The 23885-nt window shown below is 44.9% G+C and overlaps 1 protein-coding gene across 1 annotated transcript; it reads right to left on the reverse strand.

Annotated features, from left to right (window-relative positions):
• Positions 1 to 12095: 12095 nt before the first annotated feature.
• Positions 12096 to 23885, reverse strand: CHMP6 (charged multivesicular body protein 6). The gene is made up of 8 exons (XM_035104146.3): positions 23771 to 23885; positions 20316 to 20425; positions 17466 to 17553; positions 16958 to 17044; positions 16806 to 16871; positions 16293 to 16373; positions 14430 to 14484; positions 12096 to 12773 (listed from the first exon to the last, which is right to left on the reverse strand). Exons 1-8 carry the CDS (start codon positions 23831 to 23833, stop codon positions 12721 to 12723), a joined length of 603 nt encoding a protein of 200 aa, XP_034960037.1. The 5' UTR covers positions 23834 to 23885; the 3' UTR covers positions 12096 to 12720.

The raw sequence follows: 23885 nt of genomic DNA on the forward strand, positions 1-23885 counted from the left end.
GCACAAAATGAGAATGTCCTGTGTGAGTGCCTGGAGGCGGTTGGAGGATGGATGGCGGCTAACAGTTTGAGGTTGAATCCTGACAAGACGGAAGTACTGTTTGTGGGGGACAGGAGGCGGGCAGGTGTGGAGGACTCCCTGGTCCTGAATGGGGTAACTGTGCTCCTGAAGGACCAGGTGCACAGCCTGGGAGTCATTTTGGACTCACAGCTGTCCACGGAGGCGCAGGTCTATTCTGTGTCCAGGGCAGCTGTCTATCAGCTCCATCTGGTACGCAGGCTGAGCCCCTACCTGCCTGCAGACTGTCTCACCAGAGTGGTGCATGCTCTAGTTATCTCTCGCTTGGACTACTGCAATGTGCTCTACATGGGGCTACCTTTGAAGGTGACCCGGAAACTACAACTAATCTAGAATGCGGCAGCTAGACTGGTGACTGGGAGCGGCCGCCGAGACCACATAAGACCTACATTGGCTCCCAGTACGTTTTCGAGCACAATTCAAAGTGTTGGTGCTGACCTTTAAAGCCCTAAATGGCCTTGGTCCAGTATACCTGAAGGAGCGTCTCCACCCCCATCGTTTTGCCCGGACACTGAGGTCCAGTGCCGAGGGCCTTCTGGCGGTTCCCTCGTTGCGAGAAGCCAAGTTACAGGGAACCAGGCAGAGGGCCTTCTCGGTAGTGGCGCCCGCCCTGTGGAACGCCCTCCCATCAGATGTCAAAGAGAAAAACAGCTACCAGATTTTTAGAAGACATCTGAAGGCAGCCCTGTTTAGGGAGGCTTTTAATCTTTAATCGATTATTTTATTCTTCTGTTGGAAGCCGCCCAGAGTGGCTGGGCAAACCCAGCCAGATGGGCAGGGTATAAATAATAAATTATTATTATTATTATTATTATTATTATTATTATTATTATTATTATTATTATTAAATGTCAAGGATGGCAAGCAGCTCCCTGTCTTGGGGGGAGAGGCATGCTGGGCACTAACTGGCTCATAGCGCTGGAGGTATTCCCTTGATTAGAGCTGGATCAGCTTTTTGGAAAATGTTACAGGCACAACTGGCCTACCTCGCAATGCAGTCTTAGCATGAAAGTGTGTTACACGCAGACAACCTGGATCTCTGGGCAGCAGTTGACATGTTCGGAAACCGGACTGAACAGACTAGAGGGAAATCTGAATAGTTTAGATTAGAGGGAACTGAATAGATTAAAGGGAAAAATTATATTGGTGCAAAGAGGGTTGGGGAAGAAAAGGGCCTATTCCAGTCTACCTGCGGCACTCCAATCTGATCACGCGCCTAGTAAACTGTGACTGTCGAGATTTCCTCTCCTGATCTAATCTGGTGGGCAAAGCGTTGCACTTGCAAGACCGAGGCTCAAATTTAATTATGGCTTTTTGCAATCCAGCATTGTTCAGTCACAATTCCTCCCCGTTGGTATACTGGGAATAATACTTGTCTGGACCTATGTTATTGTTGTGAGGATGAAATATGGGCTTGTGAGCCCTATATTTAAATGCTACCTCTGTTTTTAATGAAAGTAGTTCATGTGCTTGGCTGTGAATCTACTTGCTGCTATTATTATTATTATTATTATTATTATTATTATTATTATTATTATTATTATTACCACCACCTAACAGAACAGTTGAAGAAGGTATAAATTCATTTCCAGCCTTCCTGGGTCACACACATTGCCACAAAGCAGAGGTATCGCTAAAGCATGGCTTGAACCACCAAGTCTGTTGCATCTAGCTTGGGGCATCCCTTATTCCCCCCCCCCCCCAAAAAAAATCATTGTTGATAATTTCACTCCACCACACAACCAGAACAAGGCAGGGCACTATTAACCACATCCACCAGTGTTTGATCACACATGTGCTAAGCTCTTCTCTGACCCTGTTTATGGAAAGCTCTCTCCAGAGACATCTCCTTGGCTCAACCTTGACATCATTTCTGACCTTCGTGCTTTCCTGGACATTTAAGCAGTACCGTTGATATGTTATTGTATTGTTAAATCTGTTTTTAATTATGTTTATATGATTATCTTTTAATACTTGGGTTGTGAATTGCTTCTGGACTTTATCTTTTAGTAGGAATCAACCATATGTACATAAAACCTTCTGGGCCCCTTCCCTTTCCTGCTAACAGTTTACAGGGGCCATCCTTTTATTTTGTATGCAGCTCCCACCCCCAGCTACAACATTTTCTCTGTTGTCTTTACGTAAACACCACAAGGCACAGGAACTAAACAGTAGCAAGCCCAGGTCCCTACTATCCTGTGTCCGCAGGAAAAGGCTGCACAGGCCCAGGCTTAGCAGAAGCTCTGTATTAACCTTCAGGCTGACAAGGCCAAAAACCAAGAATGTGTTCATTCACCACAAACTCCTAATGCTAACACAGCAGCAAGATTAACACCTGTATCAGCTGAAACACTGCTTTAAACTGTGTGTGTGTTGGCATAACCATGGAGACAAGGTGAGCCCATTGTAGCACATGACGGTCAGGTCAGTGGAAGTTTTTTCCACCAACTCCCCTTACGGTTGCAGACCCTCTAAGCCAGGGGTCAGCAAACTTTTTCAGCAGGGGGCCGGTCCACTGTCCCTCAGACCTTGTGGGGGGCCGGACTATATTTTGAAAAATAATAATGAATGAATTCCTATGCCCCACAAATAACCCAGAGATGCATTTTAAATAAAAGGACACAATCTACTCATGTAAAAACATGCTGATTCCCAGACCGACCGGGGGCTGGATTGAGAAGGCAATTGGGCCGCATCCGGCCCCCGGGCCTTAGTTTGGGGTCCCTGCTCTAAGCGTCCCTATTTTCCAGGGATGTCCTGGATTTACAGAAGCAATCCCGGTTTCCGATTTGATCCCAGAATGTCCCACTTTTCCTTAGGACGTCCTTATTTTCATCGGAGAAACATATGCAACCTTTAGAAGACATCTGATAGGGAAGTTTTTAAAAAAAATGTTTAGTGTTTTATTATGTTTTTATATATGTTGGAAGCCGCCCAGAGTAGCTGGGCCAATCCAGTCATATGGGTGGGGTATTATTATTATTATTATTATTATTATTATTATTATTATTATTGATGTCCCTTTTTTCATCGGAGAAATGTTGGAGGGTATGCAGTTTATGACAAATTACCACATTTTTCTGTGTATAAGACTAGGTTTTTAAACCAAAAATTTAGGTTTAAAATTGGGGCTCGTCTTATACATGGGTAGCACTGAGGAGTGTTTTCTTAATTTGGAGTCCCCAAAAATAGGGGGGTGTCCTATACACAGAAAAATAGGTACCCTGTTTCCCCTATTTTAAGACGTAGTCATAAAATAAGCCATAGCAAGATTTTTAAGCATTCAAGGAATATAAGCCGTACCCCGAAAATAAGACAGTGATAGGCGCAGCAGCAATGCCGGCCGCGGCAGGAGGAGGAGGAGGGGAAAAAATAAGTCACCCCCTGAAAATAAGCCATAGTGTGTTTTTTTGAGGAAAAATAAATATAAGACGGTGTCTTATTTTCAGAGAAACACGGGCAGGGCAAATGCAGCAGTCTTAATTTGGACAATCTATTCTGAGTATTAATTCTCATGCACAGATTGAGAAGATTTTTTAAAAAGTGCTGCTCCTCGAGCTGAAAACGGTTGTGATTGCAGGATCTCCACGTCTGCTGCACGAGGCAGCTGCCTCACTCTACCTAACGATAGGGCAGGCCATCAAGCAGGTGAGGTACAGGTATGCCAGTATGTAGTGGGGAGTTGGTAGCCACCTGATAAGGGTCTGGCCTTGGATACTTATTCTTTTTTATTCGATTTATTACCCACCCTTCATCACATTGGGATACAACAATTTTAAACACACTATTTTGGAAAGGTCGGGGAAAAACACTGTCAGAAGAAAAAGGTGAGCCACAAAAACATACATCTCAGGTGTCCAAGCCCAAGGCAGGGTGATGTGTCTTCCGCATATGATGGAAGGTGAACAATGAAGTTGCTGTAAGCACCTTTCTGGGTAGGGAATTGCAGAGTTTTGGGGATTGCCCTGTCCCAGGCTTCCACCTTCCCCCTCCCAAAAACAAAATCTGAGTGGGGGTGTGGAACTACCAAGAGAACCCCCTCTGCTGATCCTAACAGGCTCTGTAGGGAAGGAAACAGTCTTCCAGATATTTGGGGCCTAAATTGTTTAGGGCTTTAAACACTAATGTAAGCATTTTGGATTAGGCTCATAAATGAACTGGCAACCAGGGCAGCTGTTTTTAACACAGAGGTTGCATATGTTCTAAATAGAAGGTGACCCAGTAATCTGGCTGCGGCATTTGGTGGCGGGGGGCAGTTTAAGTTTTCCATTCATATTCCCCACACAGAGCGCATGACAGTAATCCATTCTGGATGTTCCCAGAGCACAGAGGTTAGGGGTATCGCAGTGGCCAAGTCATATCTGTCCAAAAAGGGACCATAGCAACAGCAGGGCACTTTTTCATGTATTGCCAGCTTTGCCCGCTAGAAGCCATTTCTGTCTTGTCCTTGTTCTGTAGTCACCATGGTTTTCAAGCTCAAGGAACATCTTGTTGTTGTTTTTTTACCTGCTTCTAGATTTTGCATGCAATTTTTTATTTTTATTTTTAAAAGCTACTTGGCACCGGTTATGCAAACTAGACTAATGGACATAATTCGTCATGAACTGTCACAAAGGCTCAACTATTATAGCTGTGGAAAAACCATATGCTATGGTTGGTTCTGTTCATTTCCATGGTGATGACAACAAGCACATTTTAAATAGTGTTGCAGTGGCACTAGTGTTGTCTTGTTCTTGGAAGTCTCCACAGAGGCTTCACCCAAACGATAAGAATTTGATTACTGTATCCCTCTTATAAATCTCAGCAGGATCAGTTCATCCTATCTTACACTTGACATGCCACAGAAAGCAGATGGACTACACTATAACTGGAGGGGAGGTTAGGGGGCCACGTGAAGCTTATGTATCCTTGGTGGATTTGTCTCTCACACATGTGGGCAGGATAGCACAGAGACAGCCTCCCACTCTGTACAGATCCACTGCTGATGCTGTCGATACCCAGAATGCCCTTTAACAAAAGTTTATTCTTTCTTGCTGCTGTCACTCTTAATCTCCAACATCATCTTCTGATGGCAAAGGAGGCATTTATTATTTAGAAAGTCAGACAAAGGTCCTTCCATGTACTGGACTCATGTTCCTAACTCCCAGAGATTGGTAGGGTACGCAGAAGGTTAAAGCAAAGACTGTTTCTCTGAGGCCATGATAAGCAGGATGTGGCCTCTAAAAGCAGAGCTGCCTTTAGACATTTTCATACCAGAAGCAACATCAAAACACATGTTTTGTTTACCAAGGACAGTTCCTATTTCCCAGCACCTTCTCTTGATCAATCACTTTCGTTATTTTGGCCCTTTCCCCCCTTGGAAATGCCTTACTAAAATTAGTGTTTTGGTGGTTTTATTCAGAATGTAAATATCGGGAACAGGGAAACTGATTATCATATTGTGTGTCATTGCAGGCAGATGAACACAAAGGCACCACGCTGTGCAAGGCCTCCCAATTTGCACATTGCAGCTGCTGAGCTATATTTTGGAATTTTTGACAATCTTATTGGGAGTACAATAGATTTTTAACCAAACAAATATCCTCTTCCCATCACAGACAGGCATTTGCAGATTTTACGACAGCAGACCAAAACCTTCAACTATGTGCAGTTAGTCAGGGATGGAGGAGACCAGGACAGTAAAACTTGGCCGGAGAATACGGGTACATGCTACTCCTATTTCCCTCTGTGAAATGTTGGGAGGATTTGAAAATAGTATTCTTTCTCTCTGTTTAAAAAATCTATAGATATGGAAGTTGGAGGCAAAAAATGACACCGCTCTGACGTATTGCCAAATCTGCTGCTTAGATTTCCACCCCCTCCCCTTAGAAGCTTCCCAAAGTCCAAGCCTGAACATATTTTGTGAGCACTGTTAAGACCTGTTTAGACTGGCTTTTGGAGACCTAGCAGGGTTTATTTTAGTGTTGTAATTTTATTAGGTTTCATTGCACTTTAATAGGTGCGGGCGTGGGTGTGTTTCTGTCTGAAGCCTTTAGGGTGAGCTGTAAATTTGAATCAATACATGGAATAAGCTTCAAATACAGGTAAGTGAACTCCTTCTTCAACCTAGCTTTCCTTTAGGCATGGTTTAAGGGGGGACACAGTGGAATGTTGCAGAGGTTTCCTGATGGCTTTGGTGAAAATGCAGCAAATAATGCAAGGGAAAAGAATTAGAAAATAGATATAAGTATCACTTCCTTAGAGACTTCCAAACCTACACTCCCCACACCTTGTATATTAAATTGATTTATAGGCCAGTAAATGCAGAACCTCACATTGCTAAATAGCTCTCCGGGGATGCCTTAGGAAGATGAGAATAGCTTATGCAATTTACATAATTGGTTGGTAGGATAGGGCTTTTTTTTAAAAAAAAGTCATGCTCTTTAACTAAGGATAACCAATTTGGGATATTTGGGCAGCAAAAGAATTAAGTGTAAAGGATGCTGGGTTATGTTGCCCACAAGTAAGTGCTCAAGTATGAAGCCATTTTCCCCCCTGCTAATACTCCTTTCCTTTCGTAGTCTGGTAACTGAAACTGTGTCTGAAAACAAGGGTGCAAAGTGTACTCTAGATTGTTATCAAGTGAGCTGGACTTCTTGAGCCTAACCAATGAAGCAAGCTGGTCTTCCCTTTACTGATGGGGTCAATATCTAAAAGGCTCTCAGTGTACTTCCATACAGGTCTACTCAAAAGCAAGTCCCAGTGAGTTCAATGTAACTTAACAGCTAGAAAACTGAGCACAGTCTCAAATTATGCACCCCTCGCTTAACAAATCATGTTATAGGAAAATTACCTCTCCGTTCATTGAGTTCTGTTGGGAGAAATTGTTTCTCACATCTCTGGCTGTTCTCCTATGGAGTGCTGAAGAATCCTGTAATTTCCCTTTCTACCTAACACCTTCATGAAGCTCCCAAGATCATCCAAAGAACAGGGTTGAAGTGTCATCAACACGCTGACAGCACCCGGGCTTCTTTTATATCAGATTCAGGTGCTGCTTCTTTCCTGGCGACTGTGGCTGTGTGGGGCAGAGTGGAACAACCTTAGGTGGAATCCAGACAACACAGAGGTAACACTGGTCAGAAATCCACATTCTCTGGAGGAGACCCATCTGCGTTTACCATATCCTGGAAAGACCTTCAATTCCCCGATGGAAACTGTGGCCGGAACTAAATTTTTTCCCAAGTAAAAAAAGATTATCATTGGAGAACAAGGTTTTTGGAACCCATTGCCCATGCTTTTGTCAACATCCAGGTTTGAAACTGAGGAACTTTGAAAAAACCCACTGCTGATACAACACAGCAGCCCATTTGAAGGATATGGTCACCATTTTTAAGATCATCAACAGCTCAAGCCTTGTCTTGTATGTACATTCTAGAAGAATGAACAATGATTAAGAGACACATCTGCAATTCCTGCTCACTTTTGCTCTGGCCCCACCTACTTTTCTATCTGGCCACAGCCACTGAATGAATGTGAGCCCTAACAGTTTTGGGATGATATAACATGGGCCTTGGCTTGGGGGGGGGGGGAAATCCTCATCCCTACATTAGGGAGAGTTTGCTGCCCCATTGCTGTGCCCTGGAGAGGCCCTGATCCAAGTTTTAGGGTGTATCAACTAGCAAAATGGCACCCATGTTGAGCAGGGCCTACATAATATTCCTTCCATGGGGGGTGGTACCCATTCACTCCCATCCCTGCATTGAGAAGCAAGTCAAAATGTCTTTGTTTACCCAAGCTTTCCAGTTTTCATAGGCATTCAGACTTCTTCAGTTGGATCATTTATTGGTTAGACTACTCTTGTAAATTTGTTAAAGCTTTGCCATAGTTTGAGTGGAAGCTACTCTGGTTTTACACAGAAGGGTAGGTTATAAAATCTACATACTTGTCAATACTTTTCTTGCCCTGTGACTGGCTAATTTAGGAATGTGGCCTAGTTTATTTTGTATTGACACAGAACCTCCCCCCCCCTGCAAGTAATCCCCTTTCCTGACTTTAGGAGTATAGACTATAAAGGTAAAGGGACCCCTGACCATTAGATCCAGTCATGACTGGTGCTCAACTTGCGTTATTGGCCGAGGGAGCTGGCGTACAGCTTCCAGGTCATGTGGCCAGCATGACAAAGCCGCTTCTGGCAAACCAGAGCAGCACACAGAAACGCCGTTTACCTTCCCACTGTAGTGGTCCTCTATCTACTTGCACTTTGACGTGCTTTCAAACTGCTAGGTTGGCAGGAGCTGGGACCGAGCAACGGGAGCTCACCCCGTCGTGGGGATTCAAACTGCCGACCTTCTGATCGACAAGCCCTAGGCTCAGTGTTTTAACCCACAGTGCCACCCTTATAGACTATAAGCAGCAATAAATTAAAACATACCAAGCTTCTGCAAGATTCCTTCTGCAAGATTCCTTGCAGTATCTGTGAGAAGGAACTTGCATGGTGTGGCAGTACTGGAAGCTGCAGTATAGAATGATCTTTCCCTAATCAGCTGCCTTGGTGTACCCCAGAGTCTGTACTTGCTCTACTTTACGGTGTTTGTCAACTCTAGCGCTCAATACAACGTACCAGGGACAGGTAAGGTTGAAAAATGGACGGAATCTCTACTGGTCTGAGGGAAAGACCATCTCATTCATCCTTCAATGGAAATTGTAGCTTCTCTAGAAAAGCTAAAGAGATAATGGAACATCAACCAGGGGTGTGAGCTGTGTTGGGAAGCTGTGGCCTTCCAGATGTGGCTGGATTTCAACTTGAATCATCCATAACTACACTGACAATGCTGCCTGAGGCTGTTGGGGGCTGGTAGTCCAATAACACCTGGAGAACCACAAGTTCTTCACCCCTGGTCCCCACCCTGAATCTAATTGTGGGTGGTTAACTTCATTTATCTAGATCGGGGGGGGGGGGAATGCCTAGCCCTCCAGATGCTATTGAGCTACAGACATCCCATCATCTCTGATCACTGGCCATGCTAGCTGAGGCGGATGGGAGCTGGAGTCCGATAACAAGAGTGTCGCAGGTTAGCCACTCCTGATCTATAATGCAGGCTAGGAGTTCAGAAAAAGCCATTCTGATTTTTTACACCCCCAGAACCGCTGATTTGGCCAATACCTGAGCAAAATCCTCTCCCTGCTTCGCTTCTCCCAGTAGCCCAGTATTGCACTGGGTTGGCATAGAAACCACATCAGTGCCAGGCATCACACAGCAGCAGTTACATAAGCTCAAGGAAGGGAAGGAGGAAATAAAAAGAAGCAACTCTTCTTAAAGAAGATGCACGTAGGCCACAAGGGATAACTAGCTCAGGAGGAAAGGTGCCCACTCACACAGAGTTTAAAAGGCAGCAACTCCCTGAAGTCAAGGCAGCGGGAAGAACATCCATATCAAGCTGATTTCTAGCAGAAGCACCGTTCCCTCGTGGACAACTTTTGAGTAATGCTCTGTAATGGGTGCTAAACTTTGGCCTCTTCCATTTGAAGAGTTTTATTCCCAGGAATACCTAAGAAAAAAAAAGAGAAAACCCAGTAATTTCTTTTCTTCTCTGTTTTGAGATTGTCAGTCCCGGGGGTGGGGGGGTGGGGTGGGATTGCTTTGTGTGGAGCACAACTCCTTGGGGCAGGTACAAAAAGTTCTGGACCTGGAGGAGGGATAAAATCACCAGCAGACAGGAGGGACACTCATTGAAGCTCTTCCTCCCCACCAAACAGGCAGACCCATTGCAGAACAACAAAAACAAAAGACAGGCTGGCATTAACACTCTTACCTGTGTCCCTTCTTTCTGTAGCACCAGTTTCAGTCTCCCCAAAGGGAGAACATGCCATGTTCAGCTGCTCTTTAACAAACCAGCAAGTCAAAACCGCCCCTTGCATACATCCTAGAACAGGAGAGTGCCATTCACAATCCTCTCCTTAACTTTCTAACCGACAGTGATTCTTTCAGAAAGGCCCTTCCCGCTCCGTAAGAACAATCCTAAAGAGGCCAACACCCTCTATACGTTTCAGGTCCCAAGGTGGGGGGAAGTGCATTGGCTGCTGATGGAGGTATGTGACTGGACACCAGATTGAAGGCGTCAGAAAAAACTTTATTGCTGCTACCCTGAACTGCTCCTGCTGGCCTTACTGTTTTAGGAGCTGCACAGAGATTCAGCCAAGAGATGGAAATATTCAACTCACACGCAGGAAGTGGAGAGTTTGGAGAGGCTGGGCAGCAGCCCTAATCTGACCCAGCTTTAGCCAAAGATGTCACCGACTGGAGAATTGCAGAGGGAAGCTGTTTAGTTAGCACTGTGGCTACTCTCTAAGGCCACTTTACATATCTGCTGTCCTTACTCTCCTATGAAGCTGGCAGACTCTTTTGCTGGCTTTCTTTCCTGTTCTTATTGGCAGTGAAGAAGAGCAAGAAAAATGCACTCCTGTTAATTTCCCCTGGGCACTGAGCTACCTAGTTAACTGGCCCCAATGGAGCCTACTGGGGATCCCTGTAGGGGAGCTGAATGCTTCTACAGCACCCTTGATACCAATGAGAAAGTCCTGCTCCTCCTTGAGAAACAGGCCTTGGCATTTGCTCACAAATGTAGTAACAATCAATCAATGACAGCAGTCCACAGCAACTAAGAGGTTAAAGCCGGAGAATGTTTGTTCTCAACCACAGTGATGGAACAGGTAAGGGTAGGACTGCCACCTGGTGAACAAAGTGAATACTGCAGTACTGAGACAGAATTGGCAACAGACAAACTACCCGGTAACTTTTAAGAAATCACAGCACACTTCCCGTAATTGTTTGTCTCCCATATGTAAAGGCTGGTCGACTGGTCTCTGAGCACATTATATAGAAAGGATGACTTAAGTGCGAACCATGAACTCAATCCGATCTACTGCTCAGCCTTCCTAATGCTAACAAAGAGTGCCTAGGTGGGGGAAGGTCTAGGTGTAGCATGAAGGACTACTACCATGCACATCCCTCTCCCTGTGAATGGTAATGGGCAAGTGCTAGCAGAGGACTTTGAAGACGAGCCATTCAGGGTTCTTTGCAACAGCAAAACAGGCAGGGCCTCCGTTGAAAACCCACTGGGGGGGAAAACCGCTACATTCAAAGAGGCTTGAATCCCAGGAGCCTCAGGATACAATTCCACTCACTAAGAGAGAAAGTATGGTCAATCAGAGGAAACATTTATCAGCTCTGAGCTGTAGACCCCAGACAGTGACAACCTCTGCTACTTCTGTATGTAGAATGAGCCTTCAATATCATTCCCCTCCCACCCCCCACTGCATCAACCCATTCAACTGCTCAGCCACGGTTGGCCCCCATCTCAGCATGTCCTGCGGGTTGCGCTCAGCACAGACCAGCTGGCTCTCAAAAGGCAGTAAGTCTGGGATACAAATTTGGTGGGCTGCCACTGTGAAAGCAGGTCGGACCCATGTTTCAAGGTTCCTGAAGCCGTGTGATCTGGGGCAAAGTCTTCAACATCCTTTTAAGGGCAAGGAGGCCATCAGAACGAACTGGGATCCAGCCCTTTCCAGCATTCAGGAGGGGGGCGGGCACGGGGAAGCACATTCAAGTTTTCTATAATTATGAGGAAAACAATACTTAGCCCTACTGGCTCCCCATGTTCCTGACTGCTCCATACAAGAACAGAGGAAAAGCAGACATGGGAGACAGCCTCCACCTCTGAAAAAGGGTGATGTGTGCCTCCTGTCTCAGCCCATTTCACAGCTGTGATAAGCTGGGAAGGGCAAGATTAATCAAGAAGCTGCTTTGCAACTACCCAATCATGTCAGCTCTTCACACCATGGATTTGTTAAGGAAGAAAAAGGAGGGGAGAAACAGGATGCCTGTATAGGATTTCAGGAATTAATCCTTAGCAAGCACTTTATAGACTCCTATCCCTGTAGGAAACAGGCCTTCAGTTTTCTAAGATCAAGGCCAGCAGCCTTGCATCACTACCTGGTGGTGCATAGAACTATTAACTGCATTTGTCTCAGAAGCACACTGAACACGGGATAATCTTCTTGTATTTCCACTACCACGTCAGCACAAGCAATTGTTGCTACCATTGGAAGTGATGCTCCCATCTCAGCATCAAGCTAACAAGGTCTAATTCAGGTACAGGCCAAAGTTCCATAAATTCCATTCTTTCAACAACAACAAAAAGAGAGCGAGAGAACCCATTCGAAAAAGCCAGAGAACTGAAGAGAGGCAAGTGAAGAGGAAGGCCAAGAGGGTTCCCAGCAATTTTTCCCGCACGGTAGCAGAAAGCTCGTGACTTTTCACAGCGCCCACAAGCTCAAAAGGGCACCATGGGACTTAGGCAGAGTTAGCAAGAGGCTGTGCTGGTGTCTGAGGCAGGTCTGCAGCCGACATCAGGTCTGTAGAAAGCATTTGGCTTGAAGGGTTTTGAGAGTCACCATTTAATCCAGTTTATGTTACAAAAAAGGAGTGTGCACACTACAAAATAATCTTGATATGGGATATTAACCAGTTTACAGCTTCCATTCTGTGCAGGAAACCTGCTCCAGCGTGGCTGTTCAGAGCCAATGGGACACCACGGAAGCCTCTTGCACCCTAAGCATGCTGGGAGTCCAGGATAGCCTGCAGGGATCCCCCAGGAGATGGAGTTAAGATGCAGCCACCAATTCTGGCTTTGGTTTGACACTGACTGGCGACGTTTCTGTAAATAGAAGGTAAAATAAAAAAAATGAAGGAGTTAACTTTCCAAGCTGGAGTTAGAGCGAACCAAATTCAGACCAATGGTTTATCTAGTCTTACAACTGGTCTGTCTTGCTACTTGCTCCCTTTAGAGGAGACAATGGAGATGCTATGCAAGCAAACACGCCCAATCCCACAGCAACATCTCTCAAACATATCTTCATGTTTGAGGGAAGACTTGTGATTTTCCATTTGAAGTACTCCTGAATGTCTGTATACTTGTGCCAAGAGCAGGAACACTCCCTGTCGCTGCCCTGATACAGTTCTACACCTTGTATGTTCTAAGGGCGGCCAACAAGGAAGTTGAGATAGTACTTTCTCCAAATCTCTCTAGAGAGGCTAAGCCTGGGGGCCAGAGACTTCTGAAGCTTTACTCCTCAGCTGACGAGACCAACTGCACTGTACATGGCCACGTCAGGTCCAGCCCCAGCTTTTTTAAAAGGAGGGAGAGACAGTGGTAAGGTATATTGAAGTTTATGCCACTACAGCAGCTGGGCCAAACTGCACCGCATACAAGTTTATTACAGGAGGCAGAGGCAAGAGGTTCTGCAGAGAAAGATGTAACTACTACAGTACCAACAAGTGAGGATATTCTTCCAAGTTGTGAAGGGTATGATATAACACTATACTGGCTAATATATCGTGTGACGCCTCCTTGAAAGGTCCGGAGGGTGGCAACATGAGAACGGGCCTTCTCTGCAGTGGCTCCCCGTCTGTCGAATGCTCTCCCCAGGGAAGTTCGCCTGGCACCTTCATTATACACCTTTAGGTGCCAGGCAAAAACATTCCTTTTTAACCAGGCCTTGGGTTGACCGGATCAACATCCCATACCCTTTTAAAATGTGGCTATTTTTTGGGGGGGTATTATCGGGTTATTGCTTTTATTTTTATTTTGTATACTTTTTATATATCTTTTTATGTGAACCACTCAGAGACCTCCGGGTATAAATTCAATAAATAATAATAATAAAATAACGAAGGCAGCTTTTGTTATTTGTTTCTTTAGAGATCCCAGAATCTGTATGACTTACACATTGATTGCTGAGTGCTCCCTATTCCCTATATATCTTCCAGTTCCAAAGCCAGTCATTTTTGTACACCTATGGCTGCTCACCTCCACTCTCCCCCAGGTCCACTACCTTGTACTTCAGATTGAGTTTGTTTTTAAACACCCAAACCAAACACCAGTTTTATGGGTACAACAGGGTCTTCAACCAGAGCTTGGCCTCCTTTGTTTGTCTTGTTCAAACATCACCTGTACCGTGAATCCACTCCCCCCCCCTCCCAATACAGTACTGGGATAGTGCAACTGATCTAACTTACAGTTGTTGTGAGAACGAAACCAAGATAACACATATGAAGGTCTTTGGACATTTTAAAGCACTCTACAAGTGCCAAGTGTTGGGCAGTAGCATGATTACATACAGTAAAGCTTTGGTGGAGTCTGACATAGCCAGTGCTCTAGAGCTGCTTTAAGAGCGCTCTGCGGAGTTGGTGCTTGCATAGCACCTGCCAACCTTATTCTTAAATCTCCCATGTGCCACGTGGTTCACGCAGGCACAACCAAAAGCACAAGCCTGCACAATTGAGGGAAAGAAAACAAGACAGGCAACGCTACCTGGAATCTTTTCCGGGAGAGGCTCTGATGGAACCTCTGGAAGATCTATCTGTTCCTGCAAGAAAAGAAGTCACATTGTGAAACAAATGTTCTGGGGATAACAAGCAACTCTAAACCAGAACTTCCAAGTGCATAGGAAGTGTTAGGAGTGCTGCTCCCTGTACCACCTCAGAAGCTGAAAATTTGGCTGGGCTCTAGAGCTTTGGTTACTAACAAGATTCTAGCAGCACTTTTGCTTCCTTGGCTAGTTACCCTGATTAATCATGTTGGGTGGCAGCTATTGTACTGGGAATACAACTGTGTCAATCTATTTATTCATTTATTTAATGGATTTATATCCCTTTTTGAGAAAGTCCTCCACAATGTGACTTATATTGTGTTTACAATACGGAATCAACATTAACCGTGGAATCAATGCCAGCAACAGGACCACAATCCAAATTCCAATAAGCAGCTGCTCTCTATGAGTCACATTAAAAGCTTTGGAAAAGAGAAAGGCCTTTAAGTCCTCTTTAAAGGATACAAGGGATGGGGTCTGTCTGATCTCCAAGGAATCGAATTCTGTAACTGCAGAGCCACCATTGTGCCCTAGTCTGAGCACCTGCCAGCTTGATTGCTTTCACTGGCAGACACTGAAGCAGGCTATCCGGCAAAGATCTCAAGATATGGGCAGGACAGTATGAGTGTAGGTAGTCCTTTAAGTAACCCAGTTCCAGACAGCTCAAGGCTTTAAAGGCTTTAAACCAGAACTCTGAATTGGGTCTGCAAAAGCATTGGCAGCCAGTGCAACTGTTACAAAACCATTTATGTTCTGATTGCCTGGCACCCACTAGTAATCCGGCAACCCCATTTTGCGCTTGCTGCGGTTTATAATATGCTCATCTATGCACTCTGACAAGCAACGGAATTTTGTGGAAAGCATCATAAGACGAATATTTTGAACACTTTACAATCACCACCAGATCGCTGGTGGAGTTGGATATTAGGCAGCAGGGGTTTCATAACTTTTGCCTTTGGTGGTCAACCCCAAAATTAGGATCACCAGGACTCTGCCACTCTCCTAGCATCAGACCTTGCTACACGAGGTCAGGGACAATCCTTTATCCGCTTTTCCATTTCCAAGCTTTTGTAGTTTGGGGGCTGTATTTCTTACATGACACCTGAATTAGAGGAGGTTGTGCACTGGTGCTTGGATGCATGAGGGAAAATGAGCTGAGCTTGAACTCTGGCAGCACAGAAACACTGGTTCCTGTGTGCAAGAAACTGATCAATTGCCTGCCCTGGATGAGTTTGTTGTCACATTGGGCAGATGACCCAACCATTTGCATAAACCGACACTTATTGCTTCAACGTAGTCTAATGGCTCAAAGTGAAGTTCCGTCCCTTCTAAGAAGGGAGCCAAAGTTATACAGGAGGAGCGGCAGGCCAGAATCTCCACCACAGATTGCATCCACAGAAGTAGCTGGGGACACATGAATCTTCAGACACTAGTGTGGAAGAATCTTTCATTTGAAGGCAAAGAAAACAAAGGGTAAACCAAGGAAACATGTTGTAAAAAGTTATTCAATACTGGCAGTATCCAGCATTAGCGATACTCAGTGAACTTAAGGCCATACATTTCAATAGGTCAGCTCTGAGTACGACTTGGTTGGGTATCACCCTCTTTCTTTTTAAGCCTCTCTGGGAAGATTGGGCTGATCACTTCAAGGCTTCGGAAAACATAAATGCAAGGCAGCTATAATAAGGACCCCTTATTACCTGCCAGGTATATGGATGGATAACCCCCTCGCTTGAGATGAAAAATGTCCACAGCAAAATGTAGCCCGGCAATGAAATTACCAGTGTTGCTGATTAAACACTCACCTGAGTGATGGCATCTAATTCTGCTAAAATGGCATCTTCGTCTTCTACAGTGAAGCTGCCAGCCAGTATTTCATCTATTTGCTGCAAAGGAAAAGGGCAGATTGCCTGGTGAACACCAGAATAGCACCATATCCTTAAGCATCGTAAGATGGGAACACTTATGTGTCGGTATAACATAGGAACATAGATCCGAAGCTATGAAAAACCCAGCCACTTGGCACTCAAGCTATATTCAGCTCCCTCCCTCCTTCTACGGCAGTCTTCTTGACATGAACAAATGTCATCTCTGACCTGTTTAAGGTGCAATGATGAAGAACAGTTTAGTCTCTAGTTTTGCAATGGAATATGTTAAAGCAAAACAGGCTCCCCACTCCTCTCCATAAGCAGGTTAGGTGGCACAACTGAAATACTTTCAAGCATCCAAGTGGGTGGATTGCTGTCGTACAAATATAAGAATGAAGCAGTGCAATGGTTAAAAGGGACTAAATGATGATACAAAGGGGCAATACATACCCTCTGGTATTCCACAGATTCCTGGGTTTCATCCATGATCCTTTCCACTTCTTCTATTGACATAACCTACAGGAAAAGGAGGTTGGTCAGAAGAGATGTCCCAACTAGTGTCCCATATGAAATAGTCCCAAGGACCCTGGGCTCACACTCACCTGGTGCATCTTATTTAAACACTCATTACCAATTTTGAGGCCCTCAATCACTTTCATCTCAATTTGTGTGAATTCAATATCCTGGACCTGAAGGAAACAGAAGTCAACAGAGGGGGTCAGCGAGTGCTGCATTTCATCAATATGTAGTAGGGAAAGTAGCCAACTGCAGCCACAGTTGACAGTATGTTCTACATTCCACAGGCCACCATAGAGCCAAATGGAAGAGGAACAGACAAAACTGGCTTGCAGAACACTGTAGCACAGGCAGATATTACAGCTTAAAACATGACTTAGCACTCAGAGCTCAGTAAAAAAACAACAACACCCAAACCCAATCCCCCCAAAATACCACTTTAAACATTCATGGTGTAATCCAAGATGTCCAATTAATGCTAAGTACTAAGGCAGCTTGAATTAGAAATTAAGCACAATTAAACAAAATTTAGCAGCATACAGATATGACAGCTTTAAAAGCCCTGAAAAAAATGACATTGGATGCCTCCATTACCATGCGTTCCAGGTTGCTAATTTGGTTTTCTGTCTTGTCCAGCAGTTGCTCTTGATACCGTTTTTTCTTCAGCAGAAACTTTGCTTTCCTAGGAGGAGAAAAAAGCACCGGCTGTAAAAAACCATCCTTCAAACCAAAGCCATTTCTGCCTTGCCTTGCTGATCTTAATTTTTTAAAACAATAATAAAAACCCCATTGATTCCAGTATTCTCAGAAGCAGGGAATAAGTTAAAGATAGTCAAACAGTCTGCCTTGGATTCAGAAGTCCCATTTTTAGCCATTATGGCCTGAAAAAACTAATATGTATATTCTCTACTTACTTGATCATTTAAAATTTTTATTAAAGCTCACGGCCATCACAATATTTAATTTTGCAATTATTTATTTTGCAACGTGTGAAGTGCTTCCTTCCATCTGATTGCGGGCTTAGGGCAATCCATTTCATTAGATGCCTAAGTTCTGGCATTGTGAGAAAGATTCATTATTTCTCTGCTGGTTGTGTCACATGAATGAAGCTGCCCATTATGTGACCTATCGTCAAAATGACTCCTTTCTCCAGCAGGATGCAATAAAGGAACATTTTAAGAACGCTCAATAGTACCAATTTAGAAATTTTAATGAAGGTTATGCAGCTTCAAATCACTCTTCTCACTGGAGTTAGGAGCATAGGAAGTGCCCTTATATAAAGTCAGAACAGTGACCTATCAAACTCAGTACTGTCTACACCAGGAATGGGGAACCTGTGGCCCTCCAGATGTTGTTGGGGTTATTTCTATCATTCATATACAACTCCCATAGTTTCTTGGACCATTGGATATGCTAGGTCAGTGATGGGCAACCTTTTGAGCTTGGTGTGTCAAAATTCGCCAAAAAACCGAGCATAACTTGAGTGGTGTGTCACTTTGAGAAAAAAACACCCATAATTTTGTGATATTTATAGTTTAAATAAAAAATGTATAATTGTAATATATAACTGTATTTAATAAACAAAAAACTAATTATTTAACCAAACCAAACCAAAAATCCCTTGTTTATCACAAAGTGCCCAGAGTTGTTGAGCTTTTTGGGGGGAGCTGCTGACCAAAGTTTTGGAGGTTTCTTGGGGGGCGGTGAAAAAGTTGCTTTGCTTTTTTTGGGGTGATGCCCCAAAGCTGCTGCGCTTTTTGGGGGGGAAAGAGAACACAAATAAATGACGAATAATACATTTGCTGGAACTAACATGCAGCACCGACATAGTCTGCCAAAGCGCCAAAAACCCCAGCACATAACAGGTTAAAAAACGAACGCTGTTACACCCAATCATAGTCTGCCAAAGTGGCAGAAAAAACAGCACAGAAAGGGTTAAAAAACCAATCTCTGGCTACCAGCAGCAACAACAACAACAACAAAGGATCCAGATTTTAACAGCGGAGACAAGCTGTAGCGTGAGGAGGAGCGGGAGAACAAATGGGGGGAAAACAACAACAACAACAACAGCGCAAATGGGTCGATGGGGCGCATGCCAGCAGTGAGGGCTCTGCGTGTCACGTCTGACACGCGTGTCATAGGTTCGCCATCACTGGTCTACACCAGGAATGGGGAACCTGTGGCCCTCCAGATGTTGTTGGGGTTATTTCTATCATTCATATACAACTCCCATGGTTTCTTGGACCACTGGATATGCTAGGTGATGAGTCCTACAACATTTGGAGGGCCACTGGTTCCCACCCTGGTCTACTCTGACAGGCAGCAGCTTTCCTTAGAAAGACAGGATTATTTCCTTGCCCTATCTGGCCGTGCCAGAGATTGAACCTGGGACCTTGTGCAGGCTACCCCTCTGAGCTACAGCCTTTCTCCTATGTGTTATATCAATTCCTGGTACATTTACTACCAAAGTAGCTCCTAGCCATGCCGTGTTTCACTAGAGATGCCAAGGACTGAACCTGGAACCTTATGCATGACAATATTCATTTTAGCACTGCGTTATTATGCAGGCTGAGCCAAGGTAGTTAGAACACTTCAACAGCAACAACAGTACAGTGGTACCTCGACTTACGAACGACTCGGCAACCAAATTTTTCGACTTACGAATGGGGGTAATGGCCACGCGCTTACGAATGTCTCAACATCCGGAAAGAAACCCGCAGTGGTTTTAGATAGGGATTTTTCGACTTACGAATTTTTAGATAGGGTTTTAGACTTATGAATTTTTCCGTTTCCAATGCATTCTTATGGGAAATCGCGTTTCTAATGGCGTTTTTCGACTTATGGATTTTTCGATTTACGAAGGTGCCTTAGGAACGGATTAAATTCGTAAGTCGAGGCACCACTGTATTCAGCTTAAATATTAAACCATGGCCAGTCAGAGATTTAAGGTTTCTACATGATGCACCTCAAATTCCTCCAGGGATGCATTTGTAAAGAAAGTTTCCCACAGGCAGTTTCTTCAAGTGTGGAAGTAAATGCTTCATGGGTTGTAATGATGGAATGCAATACAGTCATACCTCAGGTTACAGTTGCTTTTCGGGTTGCGCTCCGCGCCGAACCAGGAAGTACCAGAACGGATTACTTCTGGGTTTCGGTGTGTGCATGCACAGAAGCGCTAAATCGCCCTTTGCGCATGCACAGAAGCACCGAATCGTGACCTATGCATGCGCAGATGCGGGTTGCGAACGCTGCGGGGTGCGAACGTGCCTCCCGCACGGATCACGTTCGCAACCCGAGCGTCCACTGTATGTCAATTCAAGCTTTTCCCATACAAGAGGGCCCACAGGGGCAGTTGTGGTTCATTTCACTGAGAAGACCTTGACTTTCTGAACCAGCCCATAAACTTATTATGGAAAGGGTGCAAAGTGACTTGGAATGACTTACTCTTTCTTGCCATCTTTTAATAGTTGCCGAGCAAAAGCCCTCTCCCGCTCCAGCTGCAGCGATATCCTTTTCTGATATTGCTTTAGTTTGTCCCGCTGCTGTTTCAGTTGCTACAGGAGAAAATACATTGACCATTAGAAAGTGCACCAACAAGACTTGCTAGGACATGAGTAGGCAAACTAAGGCCCGGGCGTTGGATCTGGCCCAATCGCCTTCTAAATCTGGCCTGTGGACGGTCCGGGAACCAGCATGTTTTTACATGAGTAGAATGTGTCCTTTTATTTAAAATGCACCTCTGGGTTATTTGTGGGGCATAGGAATTCGTTCACACACACACACACACCCCCCAATATAGTCCTGCCCCCCACAAGATCTGAGGGACAGTGGACCGGCCCCCTGCTGAAAAAGTATGCTGGCCCCTGTGCTAGGATGACCACTGGAAAAGAGAAACCAAAATCTCCCTTTAAGGCAGACCTGCTTATAAGCCCAGCAGCCTGATCAAACCTACTTTGTTATTCCCATTTTTGGCTTGCTGCAAAAACAGCAGCGGAAGCTGAAAGTTCCACCTTGCAAAGTTAAACACCAACTCACTGCCACTGGTTCTCAGGTACGACACATCGTACCTCAAGGGAGAAGGTGGGAGAGAGACAATAAAAGTTTGAGAGTGTTTTACCATGTGTTTCCTCTTTCAGGTTGGTCAAATTGCTTTTGCTCTCAGGCCGCAGCACAATAAAACTAGCAGCATCTATCTGATGATATTCCAGACTTACAAAACAGTATGTGGAATTCAGATTTGGTGCACAATGTTCAGCTAGTGGAGCATGAGGATGTTGTATTCCCAGGGCAATAGCTAGTGGAGGGGAGATGTTCAGCAGGATGTGGAACCTTTGACCCTCCAGATGTTGCTGGACTCCAACTCTCATCACCCTTGATGATTGGCCATACTAATACAGTAACTAAAAGGCCATGGGTTTCTCACCACTGAGCTACTAACCTCTTGTTAGCATTCAAACTAAATGAGGCTATTAAGAACTAAATGAAAAAGTTGGCAATCAGCTGGTTTTAAGTAAGAATTGTATTAAGACAAAGACCCTCCCTTCAGTACGTACGGTAATGGACATACACACTGCAATGCTTTACTACAGTTCCAATTCTGATGGCTACATCTAGCTTTTGACACCTCAACATTTTTAGGGACACCCTAAATATTAGAACAGATACTGCAGAGTAACCCCGAGACCCTGAATTTAAATTCAGTGCTGAATGCAAATCTTCAAAAAAGTGACAGGTGAGTAGCCGCAGGGTTCTGTTCTTGGGCCAATGTTGTTTAATGCCTTTATATATTTGGTTGAAGGAATTGAGGGGGTACTTATCAAATATGCAAATGAGACCAAACTGGGAAGGGTAGCTAATACTGCAGAAGACGGAATCAGGGTTTTATTGACCTTAACAGATTGGAGAACTGGACCAAAAGTGAATTTCAATAGGGACAAATGTAAGGTTCTGCACTCAGTCAGGAAGAACCATCTGCATAGAGGTTGGGTGGCCATTTGTCAGGTACGATTTAGTTGAGATTTCTGCACTGCAGGGGGTTGGACTAGCTGACCCCCCCCCGGGCTCCCTTCCAATGCTACAGTTCTATGATTCTATGACAGGGGATCCTGAGTGGAGCCGATCACTGCTGAAAGTGAGGCTGGCAATGGATAGGAAGCATTTTCAAATGTGCTTGGAGAAAAATGCAGAAAACAAAGCCACAGCTGGAATACACTAGATGCAGTGGCGAAATAAAGTGGTGTGATGACAAAGCAGCCAATCCCTAGCATCTCCAGATAAGGGCTGTCTGAAATCCTGGAGAACTGCCACAAGTCTATACACACCAGGGATGGGGAAACCTGTGGCTTTCCAGATGTTGCTGGGACTCCATTAGCATGTTGGATGGTCCAATATTATGGGACCTGGAACCCAACATCTGGTGTGTCACAGGTTCCCCATCTCTGGTGCAGTTCAAGGAGTTGGAATGTCACAGGCTGAACACAGGCTCTTTGTGTTGAAAACCCTGGTCTTTCTGACACTCGAAAAACCCTTTCATGCTATAGACATGGTATTCAAGTGTTATTTGTAATCATTTACAGATACCATGGCAGCACAATCCTAAACATGCTTGTTCATAAGCAAGTCACTAACTGTTCAAAGGGACTTGAGAATGCAATCCTACTCCATGTTGATGAATGGGAGTTGGTGAGCAGGATGGCACATAAAATCCTCTCCATCAGCAGGAGAAAGCACTTTGGGGGTGGATGTAGGAGGCCTCAGCTTTCTCCAAACTCCTGGAGATTGTTCTCCCACTAGCAAAGGGTTCCAAAAACTTTTCAGTACAGTAACTGTGTTTAGGAGGCAGCTTGCACAACTGCTCTACTATTTTGTGAACTATGGCCAAGGATAGGCAACACATTTGTGGCCAAGATATTGACCAAGATATTCCAACTCTATATAAATGATCATCCAGTGGTAACAGGGAATCTCAAGACTTCACCAGACAGAGCTCCCATAATTCCCAAAGCACTGTGACTTTACCCCCTCAGAGTCTGAGGGCATCTTATTTCAACCTCGAAACTTCTCATTCTACATAGGATGCTACTATTTTATATTAGCCTTCCAAATGAACCTCCCCAAAATGATGAGCCTGTATTTCTATCCTGGATGCGAAGAAGGGAGAAGCATAGTGCTGATAATGTCATGGTTGCAGGTTTGATCCCTGTATAGAACAACTGTATATTCCTGCATTGCAGGGGGGGTTGGACTAGATGACCAACAGGGTCCCTTCCAACTCTGATTCTAGGATACTCCTCCACAGACAGTAAGGAAAGGCAGGCAAATAACCTCTTCGATAGTGTTTTTATAATAGACTGGTGGAAGAGAGGCAGCTGCTAAATTCAAGGCTCATTTTTTCTATAGTGCTTTGCTGCTCTTAAGTACCCGCCTGGGAGTATTTCCACCTGACTGCCAAAGTGATCCACCACCACGACTTCCGTTCGTTTGCTTGGGTTTCTTTCTTTTCCTTTTTCCTTTTAGAGAGAAACAGAAAGTGTAGGCAGTCCGAAAAGAAGCCAAAGTTCCTTTAACTTTCAACAGCTGTGTTAAGAAAGAGATCTTTGGCTTTCCCACCCCACCCCATGCAGGAGAAACCGCACCTGCCAAAAATCACTTTTCCTCCCCCCGCCCCTCCAAACTGCCAATCAATAAATAAATACAGGGGAAGTGGGCATGTCACATACGGTGGAAACATGGGTCTACGTGGGATAAATGCGGGTCCGGGCTCTGTCAAGGCACAGGGGCTCCTTTGCAGAATACATTTGCTGGCTACCTTGCAGCCTTTTGCACTCAAGTCACAGCAACCTGCTCCTGCTCCTGCAGCCGCCGCCTTCCCTGCCTCCCAGCCCCTTCTTTGCTCTCACCAGCACGGCCTTATCTTGCTCGGTGACCCGGCTCCGCCGCTTGCGCCCGAACAGATTCCCCATCGCCCCGGCCCCGCCCGCGCGGCCCTGGCCTACATTGGCCCCACCCCGGCCC

This window comes from Zootoca vivipara, chromosome 2 (assembly GCF_965207765.1).
Source record: "Zootoca vivipara chromosome 2, rZooViv2.hap1.1, whole genome shotgun sequence".
NCBI lineage: Eukaryota > Metazoa > Chordata > Lepidosauria > Squamata > Lacertidae > Zootoca > Zootoca vivipara.

What these genes read in the sequence shown, in the direction of transcription:
- CHMP6 (XM_035104146.3), bottom strand. Translation starts at nt 23,833, where the DNA reads ATGGGGAATCTGTTCGGGCGCAAGCGGCGGAGCCGGGTCACCGAGCAA. An exon ending in GTTTAAATAAGATGCACCAG is followed by an intron (nt 16,872 to 16,957) that starts GTGAGTGTGAGC and finishes CTTTTCCTGTAG; the next exon opens with GTTATGTCAATAGAAGAAGT. An exon ending in TCTCCCGGAAAAGATTCCAG is followed by an intron (nt 12,774 to 14,429) that starts GTAGCGTTGCCT and finishes TTCTATTTACAG; the next exon opens with AAACGTCGCCAGTCAGTGTC.